Source organism: Lactuca sativa, chromosome 5 (genome assembly GCF_002870075.4).
Source record: "Lactuca sativa cultivar Salinas chromosome 5, Lsat_Salinas_v11, whole genome shotgun sequence".
Classification (NCBI taxonomy): Eukaryota; Viridiplantae; Streptophyta; class Magnoliopsida; order Asterales; family Asteraceae; genus Lactuca; species Lactuca sativa.
Genome location: NC_056627.2, coordinates 23,254,017 through 23,278,714, shown reverse-complemented (window position 1 = coordinate 23,278,714; position 24,698 = coordinate 23,254,017). Strand labels below are relative to the sequence as shown.

At 36.3% G+C, this 24,698-nt stretch overlaps 1 protein-coding gene across 1 annotated transcript; it reads left to right on the top strand.

Moving 5' to 3' along the window:
• The first annotated feature begins 23,071 nt into the window (after positions 1-23,071).
• On the top strand, positions 23,072-24,145 carry LOC128126193 (uncharacterized). The gene is made up of 2 exons (XM_052763968.1): positions 23,072-23,590; positions 23,886-24,145. Exons 1-2 carry the CDS (start codon positions 23,188-23,190, stop codon positions 24,143-24,145), a joined length of 663 nt encoding a protein of 220 aa, XP_052619928.1. The 5' UTR covers positions 23,072-23,187.
• Positions 24,146-24,698: the final 553 nt, after the last annotated feature.

Here is a 24,698-nt window from a genome sequence, read left to right as displayed (position 1 = left end):
TAAACTTTTAACATTAACAAAAGAAACAAATAGTAATTGTTTTTACAAAACATTTCCAAATCATTTATCATCAGAGTGTCCCAAAACAGATCATAAGGAGGAGGAGCGGTACGGTCACGCCTTCGCCTTCCCTCGATCTCCTGAATTACCTGAAACAATAAACTGAAAACTGTAAGCCCGAGGGCATAGTGAGCTACCCCCAAAATACCAATACCGTACAGACAGAAACCATATCAATAACAATCAATCAATCAACATGCATACTGGGCCATCGGCCTGACTGGTCCGCCCTTTTGGGCCTACAGTCTATCTGAATCTATCCCGAGCCTTCGGCATGATTGGTCCGCCACGTGGGCCTACAGTCTCCCCGGACCGCTCATAGGGTATGTTGGCCTTTAGCACAAAGCAGGACCGCCTCAACCCGACCAACAAGCAAATAACCATGTGCGCATACTATCTTATACTGGCATATACAAACATCAAGCATATCTATCTCACTGATCATCAATCATAGAATTCTCTTGTAACTAGAGCACCGACCTAGCAGGTCACTAACATACCAATCCCTACAGATCATAAAAGCATAACATACTGTCTACCCTCATTTCGATCAAACTGATCATATCACATGTAGCATACCATAACAATAACAACTAAAGGGTCGACCTTGGTTCCGTAGACCCTATCGATATAGTGAGGATAACTCACCTCGCAGATGTCGACTCGGAAGGTAACTCTAACTATCGGATCACTTGTCACAGGCTCCACCACCTATAACCATAGCACAATATACTCATAAGTCCTTAGCCTTATAAGGCACTCCATAACCCACTAGTCAAATCCTGATCAATGTCAAAGTCCTTGGTCAAGGTCAACAATCCATGTTGACCTCAACTCGCCGAGTACACTCGGCTGCTCGCTGAGTCCTTGAAGCACATTCCAACTCGTCGAGTCATCGGGGTGACTCGTCGAGTCCCTTCGAATCTTGATCAAATCTTAAGGTCACCCATCGAGTTTCCTCCTTGCAACTCGACGGGTATACACGCAAACATATCCTTGGCTAAAACTCATACGAATCGCCGAGTTGTTCTTCAACTCGTCGAGTTTCATGACCATCTTCATCTAACTCGCCGAGTTGTTCAACCAACTCGTCGAGTTCACGACTTCCTTCATCTGACTCTCCAAGTTGATCATCCAACTCGTCGGGTTTAATGCACATCTTCATATGACTCGCCGATTCCCTTTAGTCATTTTAACATGCAGACGTCTTTAAGCCATGGTAAGGTCCCAAATTGCAGATCTAACTTCCTTAAGCATGATTATCACGTAAAGTTGCAAACTTTACATGCATGCATTGCTTTACAAGCTCTAAATGCCAAAACCCAACTCTTAATGGGTGTTCATGGACCAAGGGGACCTTAAACTCAACTAAAGCTGGAACTTTATGCTTGGATAATCCAAAAAGGGTCCAGATCTGAAGTTACAACTTCAGATCTAGCCCATAGATTGCCATACCAACTTGATACCCTTTTTAAAACCTTAAAACTCATTCAAAGATTGAGGTCTAAGCTGAAATAACTGAGGGTAATGGTTAAATACCTTCCCAAGATGTAGCACCTGGTTCCTGGTACGTATTCTTGTGATTAATATTTTAATTTTATGCATTTTTGCCTTGGACTCGGCGAGTTGAAGGACCAACTCGCCGAGTAGGAGCGGGACAAGGCGCAAGGTTTGAACTTTGTACTCGGCGAGTCGGTCCCCGGACTCGGCGAGTAGACCCTATTTGGACAAAAACCCTAATCCGGGCGTTTGCACCCTATTTAAACGCTCTAACTTGGCCTCCTTAGTCCCTAACACTTCCAGAGAACTATAGAAAGAAACCCTATCCCCCATATTGTTCTTGAGAGTGATTTTGGCCTTGTGGATAAGGTTTGGAGCTTAGAGGAAGGAAGAGGAGGTTGAAGTGTGCAAGGAGGGGAGGTAGATCCGGAATCTACATTGTGAGAAGCTTCCATTCAGGTAGAAAAGTTCTTACCTTGATCATTAGTTCATTAGATCCCCTTTTTGTCCCAAATTAGTGGTTTCAAGCCCTAAAACCTCAAATTCCATGTATTTGTGCTTTAAGTTCTGAAAGGACTTCAGATTGGGATCTTATGGACATCCTAGAAGTATAAAGTCTCTGTGGTTGGAGTTATTGAGGTCCCTATTGAGTGTATGACCCCTTAAAGAGCTTGGATTTGCCTTCTTGAGCTTATAGGGCCATGCATGCACATAAAGTTTGTAACTTTACGTGATAAGCATGCCCTAGGAGTATAGATTTATGGGTTAGAAGCGTTGCATGTCTCGGTTTTGGTCTGTATGGGAAGTGGGTCGTAGAGACTCGGCGAGTTCTATGAAGATGGTCTTAAACTCGGCGAGTTGGATGAACAACTCGGCGAGTCCTATGAAGATTGCCTGGAGCTCGCCGAGTTGTTCTTCAAACTCGGTGAGTCATATGAACTTTCACAGAGTAAGAGGGGTTTAAGTGTTGAAGGTCCAACCCTTCGTATCTACACGCGGTATTAGCAGTGTAACGTAGTCCCAAAACCCCAAATCCTCTTCGGAGTGTTCTGGTGAGGATTGGAAGCGAGTAGGAGATCTGCTCATGGAACTCGGCGAGTTGCTCTCGGACTCGGCGAGTCGGATCACGAGTCGGTTCCATAGTCCCGAGTAGTGAGTCAGAGGTGACTCAATGAGTGGAAAGAGGGACTTGGCGAGTAGGACCGGGTTAGTAGGAGAAGGACTCGGCGAGTCTGTGCCACAACTCGGCGAGTCCAGTCAACTGGAAGTTGACTTTGACCAAGGAGTTGACCTTGGACCAGGGATGGGTCAGTCAATTGACCTAAGGGTATTTATGAGTGGCTAATCTATGTTTATGGGTTTGTAGCCGGAAGATTGCCGGTGCAGCAGCCAGACGTCTAGCTGTCAGACTTTCGGTAGCTACTCTTCGAGGTGAGTTTCCTTCTAGTAGTAACGGGTCTAAGGCAGCAAGGCCGGCCCGTATAGACGATATGTTAGTGTTGGAGTGTGGGCAGAGCCCGTATCTCATAGTTGAGTTGATTATGATATATGCCAGTATGATAGAATTGTTTATACTAGTTGTCTGTGTGATACTTGTATGTTATGGTTGAGCAACTGAGTGTGGGTGAGGCCCGTATCTCTCTAATAGTGGAGTGTGGGTGAGGCCCGTATCTCTCAGATAGCAGAGTGTGGGCGAGGCCCGTATTTCTCAGGTAGCGGAGTGTGGGCGAGGCTCGTATTTCCCAGCTAGTGGAGTGTGGGCGAGGCCCGTATCTCCTAGCTGTTCATTGTATGTTTGTATGGTATGATGTATTATGGGGGAACTCACTAAGCTTCGTGCTTACAGTTTTCAGTTTTGGTTTCAGGTACCTCTTCTTCGAAGGGAAGGAGCTGGTGCGGTAGCGGCCCATCACACACATGCCTCGTATTCCGCACTATGAGATCTTCCTAGGGATTTGTACTCTGACATTTATTATGTTTTATGAAAATGTTTTCCAGACATGCGATATCTTTTATGAAATGTTATGACCGGTGAACGTTTTATTTCTAATGTTTTACTAAGTATATGTTTTAAAAATGAAATTTTTGGCTCGTATTTTTGGGACGTTATGTGACATCCCCAAAATCTCGGCCAGAAAAGACCGATTTCATTTATGCTTTTTAAAATAATTTTCAGAGTAAATCCTTTTAATTTTAAAAGAGATGCGGAATTTGTTCCCAAAAACAAAACATGATAAAATAGATATTTATCAAAACATTTCATAAAGAAATATGATTTCATTTCATAATCAAAAGTCGGGATGTCATGTTCCGATACAGATCATAAAGCATAAACGATAGCATTACAAGTCTTTCAACAAATATATACATATACAGACTTGTAAAGAAAACAACTTGATGTTCGCCCATCTTAAGCTCTTGCGCCACTTCCTGTAAAATAAATCAACTGAGTGGGTCAGGCTTGGGAGCCTGGTGAGCATATAGGGTTTTCAACCCACAATAAATAATTTAATTAATTATTATCAACCAACAATAACCCAGTTACCCATTCCCGTTATTCTCACTTTATGTCCCTAAAATAACTAACACAAGGGACCTAGTCAAAGAATATTTCATCGGGGCGACTACACATGCTTCGGGGGTTCCTCAGCAATATAAGTCAAATAAGGCAGCCATGGGGGGGATGGAATACAGCGAATGAACACCCAAGTTCATTAACACCTACAGGTTATGAGCCTGCTAGCGTTCCACTGGACTGTCTAGAAAAGTCCGTGGTCGTCATCTAAATTCCGCTAGATGACTGGATCAAAACAACATCGAGGCCTCTCATCTGTTTATTACACACCAACTATCTACCCATATTCTACCCAACATATTAGTAGATAAAATATACATTTTTATACGTAGTTTCAAAACCTGTATAGCATGCTCAATCAAAACATTTTTCACATAACAGATGAGGCACACACACATAACACGTATTTCATTGAGAAATAATCAGATCTATAAGATAGAGAGTGGGTATACATTCACATATATAACAACAAAATATATACACATAGCACGTATTTTATATAAAATACTTCATAATATTGTGTTGGAATGAAAGTAACTACACACTCACCTGATCAGAAGATGATCGGGCAGCACTACGGCTTGCAGAAGAGGTGTTTCTCCGTAGATCTGGAAGATCTTCACAAAACCGGGCTCCTCGCGGGCAGCGTCTCGGCTTGGGAATAACGCTCTTCGGGATTCTCGGGGCTTCGGATCTTGCTTCGGGGCTCGGGAATATTACCGGGGCTTCGGGGTATAAACGGCACGCAAAACGAGGCAAAACTTAGAGAGAGAAGAGTTTGAACAAGAGAAAATGGCTGAATTCGAGTTCTATTTATAGGCTGAGGGTCTGGGATTACGCGGGGCGTAATCTTAAATTACGCAGGGCGTACTTTGACGTCACTGCATGCGTCGATCTGTGGCACTCGAGTATTGGTCAGACAAGTTGCATCCGACTGAGTACGCGGGGCGTACTCAATTACGCGGGGCGTAATTGACTCGTCGAACTTCTAAATTGCGTAACTTTCGCATACGAGCTCCGTTTTCGACGTTCTTTATATCCACGCGAAGGTCAGACCATACTCTACAACTTTCATTTAGACTCCATTGGCTAATTTTTACTTTTATTTTTATTATTTATTTTTAGAAGGCCGGGACAGAAAAACTTCGTTATAAATTCATAACTTCTTTGTCTGACGTCCGTTCTCGCCTAAATTTTCATCGTTTCGCTACTAACAACGAGATCTTCGATTCTCATTTAGATTGTTTCGGCTAAAAACCGCTCGATCTCAAATCGAGTATTCGGGCTGCATACTGCCACGTCGAAACTTCAGAAAATCATAACTTCCTCATACGAAGTCAGATTTGGGCGTTCCTTTTATGCACGCTCTCGGTTTAACGAAATCTACGACTTTCATTTAGATTGTTAAGGCTAAATATCGCTCTATCTTAAATTCATATTTTACGTCGCTCGGCGTCGTACCGGTTCTGTCTCGAAACTTCGACAGGTCATAACTTCTTCGTTATAACTCGGATTTTGGCATTTCTTATATCTCCGGAATCCTTGTTTCAACCACTACAACTTTATGCAAAGATATCGGGCGTATCTCACACTTTAATTTTGACGCTTATTTCATTCTTAATTCATTAAATTATAAAAATCAAGAAAATAAACACATAAATCACATAATTCACATAATTCACAAATAATACATTCTTATTATTTCAAGTTGAGTTACAAAGGTTAACCTAGACTATTACATTGCTAAAAATGGCAAGCCCAGAAACACAGGCGTTACACGTTACACAAGAGATGTTCATAGAAGTAGAAATCGGATCTCTTCCTAGCTCCTTGCCTCAATCACTTTATTCCCCAAACTCTTACACCAAAATTCTTCTCTCAAAGCTTCAGCACACAATGGGCACACACACATACGAGTTAGAGATGCAAAGGGGGCTGCAAAGGAACTGAAAGAGGCTTGAGCTTCTTTAAATAGGGGTGCAAACCCCGGGAATTAGGGTTTCACTTTCCAGCTCCTACTCGCTGAGTCTCACAAAGGACTCGCCGAGTAGGTTACTTAATTCGCGATCCAACACGCTGCTACTCGACGAGTAAGGCAACCAACTCTTCGAGTAGGGCCAAAACCCAAAAATATTTTATTTAAATTATTACCTGAGAATCGGGGCGTTACATAATATAAATTAAACCACATTCTCACCAATTTACACATACAAAATACCATATCTCTCTCACAAACTCTCTCAATTCAAGAAAAAATGTATGCATCTTACCCACACAAAACCCTAATAAACAACAAAAAGAAATCTTCAAACCTTCCATCACTAAACTTTCCATCTCCAAACACTCAATCACCAAACCTTCCATCACCACCATGTTATCGACCATCATTTGATCAACCAATTCACTATCCCACTAGCTTCTGCTATCCTATAATGGGTCCGCAAATGTTTCCATTTAATCCGTACTCTTCTCAACCAATGGGATTTTACCACAACCAATCTCAACCAATACCTCGTCCGAATGTGGATCTTGATCCGTTTGAAACGGTTTAAGAAATTCAATTCTTTTCTTAACCCCAACCATAAACTAACTTTCAATCCTAACCACGCCACCTACTCGACGAGTCAACTGATTCTTCCGATGAAGGCCCCGTTGAAGATCCTATTCAAGAATCATTTCAAGAGACGGAAGTCCAACCACAAGCACAACAAAAAAGGAAAATGGAGGGTTCCATGCCAAGGGTGGTGTAACACCTGTTCCGTGTATCCTTTATTTTTCTTAAAATTTAGGGTTTTATGTTGGAACTCGACGAGTTGGGGAGCTCCAACTTGTCGAGTAGAAGTCATTTATGAGGACGCATAATTTAGATCCTACTCGACGAGTCAGAAGACCCCGACTCGACGAGTAGGCGCTATAAAGGACTTAATCTTACTACTTTTGGCCGACATGATCCGTACACACTGATGAAGACTTATGTATTTGAGATTCTGGGATATGTTTAATTGAGATAACATTTGATACATTGAGTTTTTGGAATGATTTATGCGAGACATGTTTTGTTTTAAGAATGAAAAATTGTTTTAAATTTCCATGATGTTACAAGTTCCATAGTCCTTAGAATGCTAAAAACTTCGACCCTACTCGCCGAGTCTTTCAAGAGCTCGCCGAGTTCTCCTTCTAACAAAGTCAGGACCTTCTACAACTGACTCGTCGAGTTCATCCTTGAACTCGTAGAGTCCTGCATCATGTAAGATGGCACATCTAGTCCTAGACTTGCCGAGTTCTCCATGAACTCGTCGAGTTCTTCTTCATGCAGTTGGGGCTTAGTCTTGAACTCGCCGAGTTCCATGATCTTCAGGTCCACAATGAACCCAATTGGTTGAGTCTTCTTCCAACTCAACACATTGTTCATTATCATAAGAGGTTTGGGGGAAACTGAGACCCGACTCGCCGAGTCGTATGAGCGACTCGTCGAGTCCCTCCATGTCTAAAAGTTATTTAGTCGATGTCAGTCGGCCTTAATGCATCCAGAACATAGATCTAACCTCCTAGAGTCCATATTTCACGTAAAGTCACAAACTTTACGTCCATGCATGGTCTTCAAGCTCAAAAGACCGAAAAATGAGGTCCACATGGTGCATGGGACTCCCATGGCCATAAAGTTGGCACCTTTATGCCATAGGAACCCTCAATGGTTCCAGATCTGAAGTCATACCCCCTTAGAACCACAAATCTTGAAAATGGCTCTACTAAAGCTTAGAAAAGGTAGAAACTTGCCATAACTAGAGATCTAAGAGATAAATGGTCAAGGTTGAAGCTTTTTTACCTTAAACAAGTTGGAAATGTGCCAAAACTTATGGATCTACTAGCCTTCTCTTGATCTCCCAAGTCTCCTCTTTTTTCTCAAACTTCTAACACACATAAAATGGCACAAGGAGCTTAAATCACTCAAAAATTGATTAGGGTTTCGTAAGGATGGTCTGAGGGTGCTGGAGGCTGTAAAGGAAGCCGGTTAAGGTGTTTAAATAGGATGCAAACCCTTAAAATTAGGGTTTCATCCAGACAAGCCTACTCGTCGGGTCGGGGCATCCGACTCGTCAAGTAGGTCCTTGCATTGCGTCCAAGTTTCGCCTCGACTCGACGAGTTGGGGCCTCCAACTTGCCGAGTCTCAGAGTAAAAATGCAAAAATTCATATTTAAGGTACGTTCCAGGAACCGAGTGTTACAAATATATTGAAGTTAACAAGTTAAATATATTATATTGATAAGTAATGAAGTCTTCCACTTACTATAATGTTTAAAGCTAAAAACATATTTAAGTTAATAAATTAAGTATATTATATGGAAATACGAAGAATTAGGAGTTTTCAAATGAATGTGGTGAAAGAAAAAAATGTTTCCTATATAATATATATATATATATATATATATATATATATATATATATATATATATATATATATATATATACACACACACACACACAAAGTTACATGTGATTTAAGGTGTAGTTATATATACACATACATAGTTACATGTGATTTAAGGTGTAGTTGGTTGCAGGTGGTATGAAAGCTCATGAAATGGAAAAAATGTCATCAAAGCTTTAATGGTGCCACAATATACATTGTGGTGGGGACACCTTATAGGTTTTGTTATTATGTATAATATGTGAATTATATTTTTATTATTGATGTGTTTGAAATGATGGTTTTAATATTATTTAAATATTGAACTTTTTTTCTTTTATATTTATTAGTTTTAAAATATGGATTTGATGTCTATTTTGAATATATAATAAATCTGGATATTCATGAAATCTAAAAATTACTTTTATACTGCCAAAATTCGTCAGTAATCCATTACAAGAAAACATGTAGATAATTTGTGGCAAAATATTTCGTTGGAAGTCCGTTACTAAATTATTCTGTTGGTATTCCGTTACCAATACAAATCCGTCGGTAATTTGTTATTGATTACCAACAATTAAATCCGTTGCTAAAATTTGTCGTATCCGCCGAAAATCCGTTGCAAAGAACTACAGACAAGAATATACCGACACATTTGGATCCATGGCAATTCCACTGGTAAAGCCATTAGCGACGGATTACTGACGGTGTTGGCCGTTGGTAACGCCCTTCCTTTTGTAGTAGTGAAGGAAACCTATTATACTTTTCTGAGTGAATGTGGTGAATATCAGAAAACAAAAATTTGAAGGGTTTAATTCAAGGTTGTTAAGATCGGGATCTTAACCAAGATCGTAATCGTAAGATCGGACCAGGATCGGAAGATCCTACTAAAGTGAACTTGTATTCAAATTTGCTCGTAAGATTTTTGGTGTGTAGTATACATTATAATTTGACGTCGATTAAGCCATCAAAATGAAGTCAAATTTACATTTTTAAACATGAATAATAGTTTTTGTTGCTGTAGACCGTAAAATTAGGAAGAAAACATCTTAATTACAAACAAGATATCATGAGTGTAAGTTGTGTAATTTGAGATGAAGTGACGAAGTAACAATGATTTATGAGGATTTTGCAACTTGCGATTTCAAGTTGAATATAAATTTTTTTAAGGTTTAACTATATAATAAAACTAAATTGGTGGGATGAGATCGTGTTAAGATCTTAAATCCTAGTTGGGATCCTAAGATCTCAGATCTTGCTTCAAATAGATCCTAATGAAATTCGGAATATTTTTGGGTTGTAGGATCTTAAAATAAAAAGATCTTAAAGATCAAGATCGGATCTTAACAACCATGGTTTATTTTATAGTTAACTTATTTAGCAAGGACTAGAACTGCAACGTGCTAACAATTTGCCGCAAACAAAGATTCTTATCGGAAAAGAGTCGGAAGACTCGGAATTGACGTTAACGTCTGAGTATTGGTTTGTTTGTGGTTTGCGTACAGATAAATACGAATCGTCCATTGTATTTTTGTTCAGTTGCAATGGCTTCGACGACTACGGCGGCGAGGGAATATGTGGAGAAGATACGGAGGGCGAAGTTCTCCATCGACAGGGAACCGAATCCGTTTACGGGGGGATCTTCATAATCATGCTGTTAAGAATCTGTCTGCCAAGCTTTACGCCAAGGACGTCCATTTTCTAACGGAACTAATCCAGGTATTTAATCATGTATATCATGTGTTAATTAATGTAGTATTTCGTTTCATTTTTTTTTTCTTTCGTTAATATATTTAAAGTAGAATCTGGTGCTCATACTTGATGTTTTCACTACACATTTTATGTTTTCTTTTGATTCTTCCACACGTAAATGTTTCCGGTGGTTAATCAGTCGTTGCTTCTTGGTTTTTGAAGTTGATCATTGAGTTGGATTACCTTGAAAGTGTATGAAACTTTTTGTAATATATTTAACAATTTTAACTTGATTTACAATTTTTGAAATATAAAACAGAGTTGTTAAATTTACTGTGAAAGGGCTATATGCAAGAAATAACAATGCACTTTTTTATTCTTCTTGTAGCATTGTACTTTTATTTTTCCTATTGCACTTTCAAATTATTTCTTAAAGCATTGTACTTTGATACGATTTACTGCTGATAATTAATCTTAACATATGCAATTTCTTTGCACACATAGATTGCCCACGCTTAATTTACTGCTGACATGGCAAAATATAATTTTATTTTTCCTTATGAAAAATTGCTCACATCAGGATTTTTCTTTAACCATAGCATCAAACTTGTATATTTATGCAATTATACATGTTTACAAAAGTTAAACATAAATTACAGAAGATAACAAAACTAAATATTAGTGGAATGGATTGTAATGGTGACAATGGAAATTAGATAATTTCCAAAAAGTGTTGCAGTTTTAAATTTTAATAGAAGTGCCGGGTTACTATGACTACTGCTACAAACTAATGTACTCTCATGTAGGTCAATGTGCTTTTTCTTAGCACTTGTATCGAACACCTAAAAAGGTTAAAAAGCACTAAATCTACTAAACTTAATTACTCCTGTGTTAGAGAGAGACACATAATGAATGTGCTTTTTCTATAAGCATACAACTTCAATAGAAAACAAGTAAGACAGTAATGGAGGTTCATAACATTCTTGTCACCTTGGAACCAAACAAACTATGTGTATAGTACTGGCATGATTAAAATCATGCTGATGATTATTTTAAAATTGAATAGTAAATCATAAAATAAGATCGAGGAGAATGGAATAAGGTACTGAGCAAGAACATCAGATTTTCAAGGTCGTCAGATATGATAGATACAACATGTAGAAGGTTATCTATTGCTAGAGTGGTAAATTAATTTAAAGTGTAATGCCCTAATAATGAACAATTTGAATGGACAATTTCCTTATTATGATGTTTTTTTTTTTTTGGTTGAATGCTATTTCACAGAATGCAGAGGATAACGAGTATCCTGAAGGAGTTGATCCTTCCTTGGAATTTGTGATTACATCAAAGGACATAACAGAAACCGGAGCTCCAGCGACATTGTTAGTTTTCAACAACGAGAAAGGGTTTTCTGATAAGAACATTGAGTCGATTTGTAGTGTGGGACTTTCTACTAAGAAAGGCATTTATCAGTATGGTTATATATTCTTATGTTTATCTTAATTTTTTAGGGTAATGTCATTAAATAGTAATCAAGTTTCAACTTCGTTCCACCTTGATACCTCAAACATTTTTTAAAAAGGTTTTACCACTCTCGTGTCATTATTGTTCAATACGATACCATTTCATTCCTATGAAAAGTTAAATTGTTTTTGACACGTATAACACCTCCAATCAAGAATGAGTTCTTTAGCTAGACAAACTAATATTTTATTTTCCTCCATTATAGCCCGAATCTTCAGGACCAAACCCTTTTCTAAAGTACTTATGTCAAAATTATATAATTCTCTGCTTCCTAGCTAAGATGATAAGTATCTTTTTATGCATCAAACCTTTAGATAGACTGCTGGTCAAATGTCGCCCGTTTGATCTAATACCTCAAAAAATGTAATGTTATAATTTATTTTTTACATACTCACAACCGAGAGTTTAGAATATGCAAACAGTTTTATAAGAAATAGACCATAGTATCAATGGGAGCATCTACCTGATATATAATTAAAATTGTATATGCTATCAAGTTAAATTTACATGCTCACAACTATGATTTTGGAATTAGCAAACTCTTTTACAAGAAATAGATCTTAATTAGTATCCTCTGATGATCTGTTATTTTATTTTATTTCTGTAGTTGTTCTGATACATTGTGTAATTTGTCATCAGGAATTGGATTGACGAGTGTCTTTCTGATAACGGACCAGCCATACGTTTTCAGTAATGGGTATCAGATTAAGTTTTATGAAAAACCTTGCCATCAGTGTAACCTTGGTTATATTGTTCCTAAATGGGTCAAAAATATCTTCCATTCAAAGCATATATGGATCGGCTTCTCCACTACCAACCACAACTCTAGTATTGCCTCTAAAACCAGAAAAAGTCAAACTAGTCAAAGACCAGCTTTCAAGTGTCCATCCTGAAGTTGGTTTTATTTCTTTCAAAGATAAGGCGACTTTCTGTCAGGGAAGTCAATGAGGATCCTAAGCTTAACACTGTAAGCGCATTATCCATTTCCAGTGAGAAAGACTTAGTTACTTCAAAGAGCATGGATGTTGAGTCCTACACACTTCATGTTACTGATGGAATTAATAGAGAATGTGAATTTTGTGATGAGCCTCTCGGATGATGTTTATATAGAGCTATTGGCATTCATCGCAGAGGGTTGGAAGTCCTGCTCCTGGTTTTACAAGGCCAACATCAGGAATACACCATTGATCAAGTACGTTGGGCGTGATGGCAAGGTCGATTTATTCACAATTAATCAAGTCTCCGGTACAAACAAGTTGCTGGCTGCATATCCTGGTTACATCTCATGGTTGAGTGATTGGAGTACAGAATTCCGATGTGCAACAGGTGAGTTTTTTCTTCTCAAAGCTACACAAGAAGCCATACAATCACATTGGAAGAAGTCAATGCTAGTGTATTGGCTTAAAGAGGAGGTGAAGTTTAAATTTGCTAGTGTTTTTCAGTACGCTGAGCTTGTTAGTCGTTCACTCAACAATGACCGTGTCTTGGTTGTTTCTTATGCCCATTTCCTCTACAAATCTTTAAAAAAGAATTTCATGCGGTTGCATGATTTTCAATGTCTGTGTAGTGAGATGCCCATTGTTGATAACTACGGGAATGTACACATGGCAACAAGTAGGGTTCTTGTCCCTTCCAAAGGAAGCAGATGGGTGAAGTTGATTGGTTCAAATCCTTGGAGGCAGCATAATTATGTTGAGTTGGGTGAAGATTATACACGTGGAGCTTGCTATTTTGGTATGGTGACATCTGGTGAAGAGCTTGTTTCGTTTCTTAAAAAATATGTTGGAGCTTCTGATGTTCCTTATATATCTCCCCCTGATGCTGCTATTCCTACTCTATCTTCTCCTTTATCTAAAAGAAGCACATTCTTGCTTTTGGAATGGCTTAGGAATTTAAGGGCATCGGGGGTTAGTTTACCAGAGAGATTCTTGTCTTCCATAAAAAATGGCAGCTGGTTGAAGATTTTGTTTGAGCGGAAGGCCTGGCTACCTCCCACCCTCAGAGTCGTTCATGCTAAAATCATCAATGGGGAATCTTCTACATAATGGATCAGTTCTTCTTGATATCCCATTGGTAGATGAAAAGTTTTATGGTGATGATGAGATGAGGAAATACAAAGAGGAGCTACAAACAATTGGTGTTAGGTTTCATGATATGGAAGCTTGTTAATTTTTTGTTAAGCATATATCTCATGTCTCTTGCAGCTTCCTCAAAGCTTACCAGAGAGCATGTCCTTTCGATTCTGAAATTTATCAAGTATCTAGGAGCGAATCATATCTCCCCTGTAGAATTCATTAAAGTTATCAAAGGAGAAAGGTGGATTAGGACATCTCGAGGATATATGACTCCTAATGATTCTGTTTTATTCAGTCGGGAATGGAAAGCTGCTTCACAATAAGTGACATCCCATTCATAGATCAAAAGTACTATGTGAATGACCTAATTTCTTTCAAGAAAGAACTAGCTCTTTTGGGCGTGGTTGTGAATTTCAATTATCAGTTAATTTTAGACAACCTCAACTCCTCGTCTTCATTAGTTTTGTTGTCATCTGAAGCCTTGTTACTGATTTTAAATTGCATACGAAATTCGCAATCACCGGATAAACTGGTGCAAGCGATTAAAAACAATAGGTGCTTGAAGACTAACTTGGGTTTCAAATGCCCATATGAATGTTTCTTGTTGAACCCAAAATCTCAGTGGGGTCGTCTTCTTCATGTGTTCAGATCATTCTCAATCCTTGATGAAAAGTTTTATATCTTTTCAATGTGTAACGAATTAAAGAAAATCAGTGTGATGGTGGATCTTGATGATGCCATCGAAGAATGAATTTACTCGTACTTTCAAGCAACATGTTACCCTATCTTGTATCAGAAAAGAAAACGTATTTTTGTTTCTGCTGTGTTATGGAAGGTTAAAGAAAATGAAGGTCAAATTTCCTTTACAACTCACAAACTGCATATGCCATGAGAAATGGCTACAAACAAGACTCCGGGAATCAGTTTCTCCAATCTCTCTACAGACGTCCTCATGAGTGCTTGCTATTCCATTCTGCTTGGGATCCTTTCTTGAAACGCAATGATGGTCCTTTTATTGATGAAGGGTTTTATGGATCTGTCATCAGTTCTTACAAAGCTGAGCTCAATCTGTTGGGAGTTATCACTGATATTAATAAGGGAGTCAAGTTGATGACTCGTTACCTCAACTGTTACTCCAACTTTGAAACATTTGGTCGTATCTACAATTATTTGTCTACATTTAATAAGGGGTCACTTGATCATGAAGGCAACAAAAGCATATGCATCCCAAAAGTAACAGGAAACGGAGATTGGGTAATGCCTCAAGATTGTGTTCTCCATGACACAAACAATCTATTTGGTGAACAGCTGAACGTTTTGGAGAGTTGCAAATATGAGAACAAAATTCTCGACTTGTTTGCAAATACTTTCGATGTGAAAGTTCACCCCTCAGTTGAAGACTACTGCAAGCTGTGGAAGTCACGGGAAACTTCAGAAGGACGTCAAATCACACACAAAGAATGTTGCACCTTTTGCACTACAAGAAATGTTGGCATTGCCGGCGACGCCGGGCAATAGTGGCGACATGTAATTGACGCGTTACATGTCGCCGCTATCGCCCAACGTCGCCGCTAAAGAGGTCACCGCTAATGCTCACTAACAACGATCCGCGTCAAATTACCCCCATCCGTCCGAATGTCCGATTTGTTTTCAATCCAATGGTTGTAGAGGAAAGCGAAAACGCGTTGATTTTTCCCTCCAAGGTGTCGCCGCTATTGCCCTATTGTCGCCACTAATACCTCTGTGTCGCCGCTATTGTCTGTCGCCGCTAATGCCCCTTACAGATAACACGTTCCAGTTTCCTTTTCTGTGACATTTTTTTTTTCTGTTCTCTGGTTTCATTCTCTTGTTTCTTTGCTGCTTCTCATTTTCATCACTTGCAGGAGTAGACTTGCTGGAGGACGAAGGTAAAAGTCGGTGCTAGCCCCTCCTGCCGCTACAAGACCACCACACCTTCCCCCAAAACCTCCAAAACCGGTGACCTTTGAGCTCAATTCCGAAATTGCCCACATTCAAGGTCGAATTCCTCTTATTTTCTATTATTTTTTCTGTTTTGGTGCTAATTTTGGATGATAAATTGATAGTAATTTTCAATTTTGTTGAGTGATTATGTTTGTATTTTGAGATAAGAAGTGTTTTTGCATTTTGTTGGATTGTATATATTTTATTGGATTGTATGCTTTTTCATATTTGTGGGAAGTTTTTATGCATTTTGTGTATGTTTTTGTAATTTATATTTATACCACATTGGCTTAAAAATGAAATTTGGCATGAAATTGAAATTAGATATTGAAATTGGATGTATATATACATTTGTTTGATTTTGTATTTAGATGTATAAATTTGTATACATTTGGCTTAATTGTATGAAATTGGATGAAATTGGATGAAATTGGAATATGCAAATTGGATGTATACATTTGGCTTAATTATGTTATTAATAGCAACGTACTCCTAGTAATGTATTGTATATGGTTTCAAAGTGCTTAGACTTGTTAGTGACTTAATGTTTGTCATTACAACTTTAGCTTTAGTTAGGTTATTAATAGCAATGTACTTCTAGTATTTTTAATTTAATTATAGAATAAAATTAAATTAATTTTTAAAAAATCAATAAAAAATAATAAATTAATTGTAAAATCAAATTAAATTAGTTTTAAAATCAATTTAATATTAATATTAAAATAAAATAAAATTAGTTTAAAAAATTAAAATAATAACAAAAAATAAAATATTAAATTAATTAGAAAATCAAATTAATTTACCTTTAGAATCAAATTAAGTTACCTTTATAAAATCAAATTAAATCGGTTATAAAACCAACTTAATAGCAACATACTTTTAGTGACTTAATGTTGGTCATTATAACTTTAGCATTAATTAGGTTATTAATAGCAACGTACTTCTAGTAATTTTAATTTAATTATAGAATAAAATTAAATTAATTTTTAAAAAATCAATAAAAAAATAGTAAATGTAAAATCAAATTAAATTAGTTTTAAAATCAAGTTAATATTTATATTAAAATAAAATAAACTTAGTTTAAAAAACTAAACTAATAGCAAAAAAAGAAGATAGTAAATTAATTAGAAAATCAAATTAATTTACCTTTAGAATCAAATTAAGTTACATTTATAAAATCAAATTAAATCAATTATAAAACCAACTTAATAGCAACATACTTTTAGTGACTTAATGTTGGTCATTACAACTTTAGCTTTGATTAGGTTATTAATAGCAACGTACTTCTAGTAGTTTTAATTTAATTATAGAATAAAATTAAACTAATTTTAAAAAAATCAATAAAAAATAATAAATTAATTGTAAAATCAAATTAAATTAGTTTTAAAATCAAGTTAATATTAATATTAAAATAAAATAAATTTAGTTTAAAAAATTAAACTAATAACAAAAAAGAAAATATTAAATTAATTAGAAAATCAAATTAATTTACCTTTAGAATCAAATTAAGTTACCTTTATAAAATCAAATAATCAATTATAAAACCGACTTAATAGCAACATACTTTTAGTGACTTAATGTTGGTCATTACAACTTTAGCTTTAATTAGGTTATTAATAGCAACGTACTTCTAGTAATTTTAATTTAATTATAGAATAAAATTAAATTAATTTAAAAAAAAACAATAAAAAATAATAAATTAATTGTAAAATCAAATTAAATTAGTTTTAAAATCAAGTTAATATTAATATTAAAATAAAATAAATTTAGTTTAAAAAATTAAACTAATAACAAAAAGAAATATTAAATTAATTAGAAAATCAAATTAATTTACCTTTAGAATCAAATTAAGTTACCTTTATAAAATCAAATTATATCAATTATAAAACCAACTTAATAGCAACATACTTTTAGTGACTTAATGTTGGTAATTACAACTTTAACTTTAATTAGGTTATTAATAGCAACGTACTTTTAGTAATTTTTATTTAATTGTAGAATAAAATTAAATTAATTTTAAAAAAAGTCAATAAAAAATAATAAATTGATTGTAAAATAAAATTAAATTATTTTTAAAATCAAGTTAATACTAATATTAAAATAAAATAAAATTAGTTTTAAAAATTAAACTAATAACAAAAAAGAAAATATTAAATTAATTAGAAAATCAAATTAATTTACCTTTAGAATCAAATTAAGTTACCTTTATAAAATCAAATTAAATCAATTAAAAAACCAACTTAATAGCAACATACTTTTAGTGACTTAATGTTGGTCATTACAACTTTAGCTTTAATTAGGTTATTAATAGCAACATACTTTACCTATTTCTGATTATTTGTTCATGTGTTCCTGTGTTGGGATACTTTTTGAATCATCAACTTTATGAATACTCTACTTGATTTTTGTTTCCCGTAGAGTAAACATTAAAGACTAAATTATGTTTCAGTTGCATCATGTCTATTGATAAAAGATGGACTACTAATCCACATCATCAATCTCCCGAGTTCCAACTAGGACTCGACTCTTTTGTCGAGAGATCCATGTTACACCTAGATTGTAAAGGTGAAACCAGATGTCCATGTGAGAAATATGATAATCGTTACTTCATGGATCCGAAAGCAATGAGACATCATGTTCGTATATATGGTTTCAGTCAATCATTCAAAACGTGCATATATCACGGTGAACCTTTAATCCCTCCAGTTGTAGATGTCGTATCGCCAAGCAAAGAGATGGCTGATGTTATTGACAATGTTATGTGGGAGTCGAGAGAAAATGATACAAACCTCAATGAAGGAACCTCGAATACAGGGGGTAGCGGTGTCGATGATGATTTTAAAGAGTTGTTAGAGGTAGTCGAAACCAAGTTATATCATGGTTGTACATTTTCTTTCCTTGATTTTTTAGCAAAGCTGATACATATCAAGGTCAACAACAAATGGAGTGATAGTTCATTTGATCAACTCCTTGAGTTGTTGCATTCAACATTTCCACCAAACAACAAGGTTCCCCATTCATATTATTTAGCAAAAAAGAAACTGAAGAAGTTAGGTTTGGGTTACGAGTCAATACATGGATTGTTTTCTCTTTTGGAAGGAACACAAGTCATTGCAAGTTTGTCCCATTTGTAAAGAGAGTCGGTGGATTGATAAAAACACCAAGGGTAAGAAAGTGGCTCATAAGATGTTACGGTACTTTCTAGTGGCCCCTAGACTATGTCGTTTGTATTGTTCACGGTACACTTCCAAAAATATGATATGACATAGTACTGGGAGATCAGAAGATGGTGTCATGTGTTATCCCGTTGATGGAGAGTCTTGGCAAAAGTTTGATGTAGATTACCTTGACTTCTCGAGTGAACCTCGCAACGTACGTCTAGGGCTGGCAGCTGATGGCTTTAATCCATTTGGTAACATGTGTAATCCGCATAGTACATGGCCGGTTGTACTCACCACATACAATCTTTCACAATGTCTTTGTATGAAAGAGTCATCATTCATGTTGGCCTTGTTGATTCCGGCCCTAAAGTGCCTGGAAAGGACATAGATGTTTTCCTTAGGCCGTTAGTGGAAGAGCTTAAGTTTTTGTGGCAATCAGGTGTACATATTAAAGACGTAGCGACAAAAACATTCTTCACGATGAAAGATATGTTGTTATGGACAATAAATGACTTTCCCGCTTGTAGTAGTTTATCGGGCTGGAGCGGACAAGGGTATTGAGCATGCCCGACTAGCAATGAAGACACTCCCTCATACCGTGCAGTAAATAAAGCCGTTTATATCGATCATCGTCGGTTCTTAGATCCTGATGATCCATTAAGGATGAGTTTGAAATTTAACAGGCAACCCGAGACAAGACCCGCTCCGAGACACTTTACTAATGAAGACATACAAGAGCAACTAGGTCGTCTAATACTTTGTAAATGGGGTAAACATCCTAACACTCTCAAGGCAAACATGGATTGGCAAGGATTCGAGTTGAATTGGTTGAAGTGTAACATATTTTTCGAGCTCGAGTATTGGTCTTCTCTACAGCTGAAGCACAACATAGATTTGATGCATGTCGAGAAAAATGTGGGTGAGAGTCTTTTGGGTACTTCTATGATGAATGATAAGATTAAAGACACATCAAATGCACGTGAGGACTTGAGAAATCTGAATATCCGGTGTAATCAATGGTTGCAAAAAAAGGGTAACAAGTTCACTAGACCACATGCAAGGTACTCATTCAAGAAACCTGACCGCAAAATCTTGTGTCAATTTATAAGAGATGTTAAATTGCCTGATGGGTTTGGATCTAACATCAGTAAGAAAGTGGTAGATAATGATACTAACATTATTGGGTTGAAATCTCATGACTATCACATTTTTATGCAACATTTGATACCGATTGGAGTAAGAGCATTATTGGACAAAGAAACTTCTACACCAATTGTAGATCTTTGTACGTTTTACAAGCAAATTTGCTCCAGAACACTAAAGATGGAGGATATGGGGAAAGAAAAAGAAGACATTTTTAGAATCTTGTGCAAGTTAGAGTTGATTTATTCTTCAGAGTTTTTCGACATTATGATTCATTTAGTTTTGCATTTACCTGATGAAGCGATTGCCGGAGGCCCGGTATGTATGAGATGGATGTATCTGTTCGAAAGGTATATGAAAAACTAAAAACTATGTCGGCCGGAAGGTTGTATAGCTGAAGGTTATGTTGTTGAAGAAGTTTTGTCATTTTGTTCGATGTACCTTCGAGATGTCAATCGCCTTGAAAGAAACGAAGAAGACGTTGTCATTGAATTTCTTTTTTGGATGTTTGAGTCCAAGTGTCGACCGACGAGCGCAACGCAAATCAAACATCTTGATATAAGGGAGAAACGTAATATATAATGGTTTATATTGAATAGTTGTCAAGAAGTCAGACAATACCTCGAGTAAGTGTTCTTACTTTTAATTATCTTTCATTATTTATTGTTACTTTTTTCCATTCATCAATTATATATATATTTTTTCATCAATATAGAAAATTCAAATCTGAACATCCTGAAAATGACGAAAAGACCGAATTTCCCAACTTGTTTCTTGAAAGGGTAATAATAATTAATAAACAAATATATTTGATAAAAATAATGAATCAAGAATACATAACACATCAACATATATTTAATAGGTTTATCAGATGGAAAAAGAAAACTCTCCAGAATTCCACAAAGGGTTGTCAGCCCTTTTAATGGGTTCACAAATTGATGTTTATACTTACACCGCGTGCATAGTCAACGGTGTTAGGTTTATGGTACTTAGTCGTGATGCACAACGCAAAACACAAAACTCTGGGGTTCTAGCGGTTGGTGAGAATGGAGAGAAGTATTATGGCCAGTTAGAAGAGATATGGAGGTGCAATATCCATATGATTATTCGACTGTAATATTTCGGTGCAAGTGGTTCGATACAGGAGATATTCCTGATGATAATTTCATCAGTATCGACACATGAAAAGAAGCGTACCAAGATGATCAACTCAAATATGCTTTGCAAGCCAAACAAGTGTTCTACATCCGCGAGCCTGTTAATCATCGAAGAAACCAAAACAATAACCCTCGTTGTGTTGTCGAGCATGTTAATCATCGAAGTATTTGGGATCTACCATCCAACAATGCTCATTTCCAAAATGCTTACAGTGACTCTGTCCAAGATGTCGACAATGTGGAGGCCGAAAATGTTGACGTAGTTCAAAACAACTCTTCATCTGGAGCTAGACTTTTTATCGACTTCTCACAATACTTTCAAAACAATGTTGATGTAGCTCAAAACAATGTTGATTATGACGATGAAGACGAGACTGAAGTACCTCCGCCAACGGGTAGAATCGATAATGTTTCCGAGGAAGTGACTGATTATGATGATGACGATTCTGATTATGATACTGATGAATAAGACATTGAAGTATATGATGAAGATTCTGATTAAAAAAATCAAATATTTTTTTTGTAATAGAAACTTTATTTGAAATGTACCTTTAATTCATATTGTTTGTCTAACTTTTATTTATGTTGTTTGTCTATATTGTATATCTTACAATTTTCGCAGGGTAACTAACTTTTATTCATATTGTTTTTCTATATTGTACATATTGTAATTTACAGGCTATAGATGAGGTTTACTTTGGCGATACTCTTTGCCATGATGGCCTATGTTATGGGGCTTGGACATGGAGGTGATGGAGTCGGGGATCCACCACCTCCAGTAGGCTTTGGTCATGGTTAGCACGAACAGGATGGTAAGTTTATTATGATATATTTGTTAACTATTTTTATTATTTTATTATAAGTTATCGTGACTAATATTTTTAATTGTATTTTTTCAGCTGAGCTTTCAAAAAAAAGGGGCACGTCAAAAAATATCGAGTTGGGAAAGTTGATACGGGCAAACAAGGGAAAGCCCGTGGATTTGGATTTTGACAGAGAGATCACATATTCCCCTGTCGGGAAGCGTGGTAATTGGTTCACACATGAAATTAGGAGGTATTTGTGGAACAACATCCCTTTCAACGTATCTGGTTGGGACAATGTTTCCCCCGCCTTAAGGAACGCAGCAATTGTGCATCTAAAGGTAACTTGGATACAATTTTAAGTTTAGTTGTGATTGTTATTTAATTAACTAATTTTTTTGTATTTTGCAGAATAAATTTGATTTGGATAAGGTTAACATGGATCCGGAGCGTGCTCAATTGTTGCGGAGCATTGATTCGAGTCTTGCAAAAGTTTACAGAGGCCGAAAAAGTAAAGCTCATTCTTATTTTAAGGAAATCAGGGGGGTTGCAGATATCCCAACCGCATTAAACAACCCCCCCCCCCCCCCCCAAGGGTATGTCATATGAAAATTGGGCGAAGGAAGTCGAACATTTTCAAACGCCATAATTTTTAAGGCGTTCGGCGTCAAACATAGAATGTCGTGCAAAAGTAGTTGTAAACAGAGGGGGTCGAGCTCGTACAACAATGCATGTTTCAAAGAAGTAAGTTATGATATATTTAAGAGAAAATGACAAAAATAGCCATTTACACTAATTGCATTACAAAAATAGCCAAAAAAAATCAAAATTACAAAAATAGCCAGCGATTTCGCAGATGATTTCGCAGGTGGAATTATTATTATTTTTTTTTAATATTTTTGCTGTATATATAGGGGTAATTTCGCAGATGGAATAGGTCCATCTGCGAAATACTCTCACTCTATCTGCGAAATCGTGGTATTTTTTGTATATTTTTTTTTAAGTTTGACTATGAAATGAATTGGTTTGACTACGAAATCATGTTGCTATATAAAAAGTTTTGTAGAAAAAAATATCATTTTGGTTGTTATTTGTTTAGGAACTCTCTCTATAATTTTCTCAAAAAATGATTGAATATTTGGTTTGTCTTGTAACCGGTGGGAGATGGCAAGTTAATGGAACTAATCTGGAATACATATGTCCACAGGGAGGTATTTCTGAACTTGCTTTGATATTTTCTGAGTATATTAGTTATAGTGATTTTGTATCTTTGGTAAGAAGCAAAATTGGTTTGTTAGACAAATATAGAATTAGTCTTCGTTTCCACCATCCTGAATTAAATTATTATATAGCTATAGTTGAAGACATGGATGTTAGAATGTTGATAAATGTAATGAAATGTAGTGGAGGAAGGGCTGTGAAAGTGTTTGTGGTGGTTGATGAAGTTGAGGAGGTTAATGGGGGTGGTGAAATTGGAAACCAGCTTGTTGGTAATTTATGCAGTTATAAAGGGAGCAACGATCCGATAGGTACTTTCAATACTCCTAGTGTACCTCAGTTTCACAGTGTTGCTGAAAATGTTAATGTTAGTTATTCACCTATTCACTATGTGGATCCCGAGAATTACAAGTCTGTTGGTGATGATGATGTTGGTACATATCTTAATCATGTGGGTGGTCGTTGTGATGATGTTGCCGAACAAGAAGTTAAACTTATGAATAGGCGTGTGGTAGATAAAACTAAAAAGAAAAAAAAATTCAAGTCAAAAAAATGAAAAAAATCATGTTTACGGGCATTATGTTGATGTTGGTGATGTATGTTTAGATATAACCGAGCTACAAAGCAATTCCGATAGAGATGAGTTGGGTGATGAAGTTAAAGCTAAGTTTCCCGATAACCTTTTTCACGGTATGCCCCCTGTACCAGCATGGCCAGTTGATATTAATGAAGATATCCCAACACAGATGGTAGACATGAATCTTCAAAAGATTCAATGTGAGAGTATATTTAAGAACAAAGAACTTTTAAAGCGGTGTATTGGTAAAAAAATGTCTTCGAGAAGGTTTCCAGACGAGGACAAGTAGATCCATCAAATCAAGGTATGAAGTTGTGTGTGTTTCGAAAAATTGTTCTTGGTTACTAAGCGCAAAAGCAATTAAAAATTTTGATGGATTTTTCCAAGTGAATAAATTTGTTGATGTACACACATGTTCTTCAACATTGTTGCAACCTAATCATCGACAAGCAAACAAATATGTTTTGGGTGAATATGTTGTTGATGTTTTGGCTGAAGACTATAGTAGAGTTTATCGGGGAAAAGAAATTGTTAATGATATGAATGCTCAATTGAATATCAATATCTCATACCATCAGGCATGGCGTGCGAAGCAATATGCATTGTTGTCGTTAAGGGGTACGAAAGAGGATTCTTTTACCAAACTTCCGGCGTATTGTCACAACTTGGCCAAACATAATTCGGGTACTGTCACACATATTAAAACAGATGTTGATGATCGCTTTGAGTTTTTGTACGTCGCACTCAGTTGCTCGGTTAGTATTATCATATCCTAATTTAATTTTTTAATATTTATTTTGGTGTATTTGAATAGATATACAATGTATTGTAGGTACGAGCTT

What these genes read in the sequence shown, in the direction of transcription:
- LOC128126193 (XM_052763968.1), top strand. Translation starts at nt 23,188, where the DNA reads ATGATTGAATATTTGGTTTGTCTTGTAACCGGTGGGAGATGGCAAGTT. An exon ending in AGGGAGCAACGATCCGATAG is followed by an intron (nt 23,591 to 23,885) that starts GTACTTTCAATA and finishes ATGTATGTTTAG; the next exon opens with ATATAACCGAGCTACAAAGC.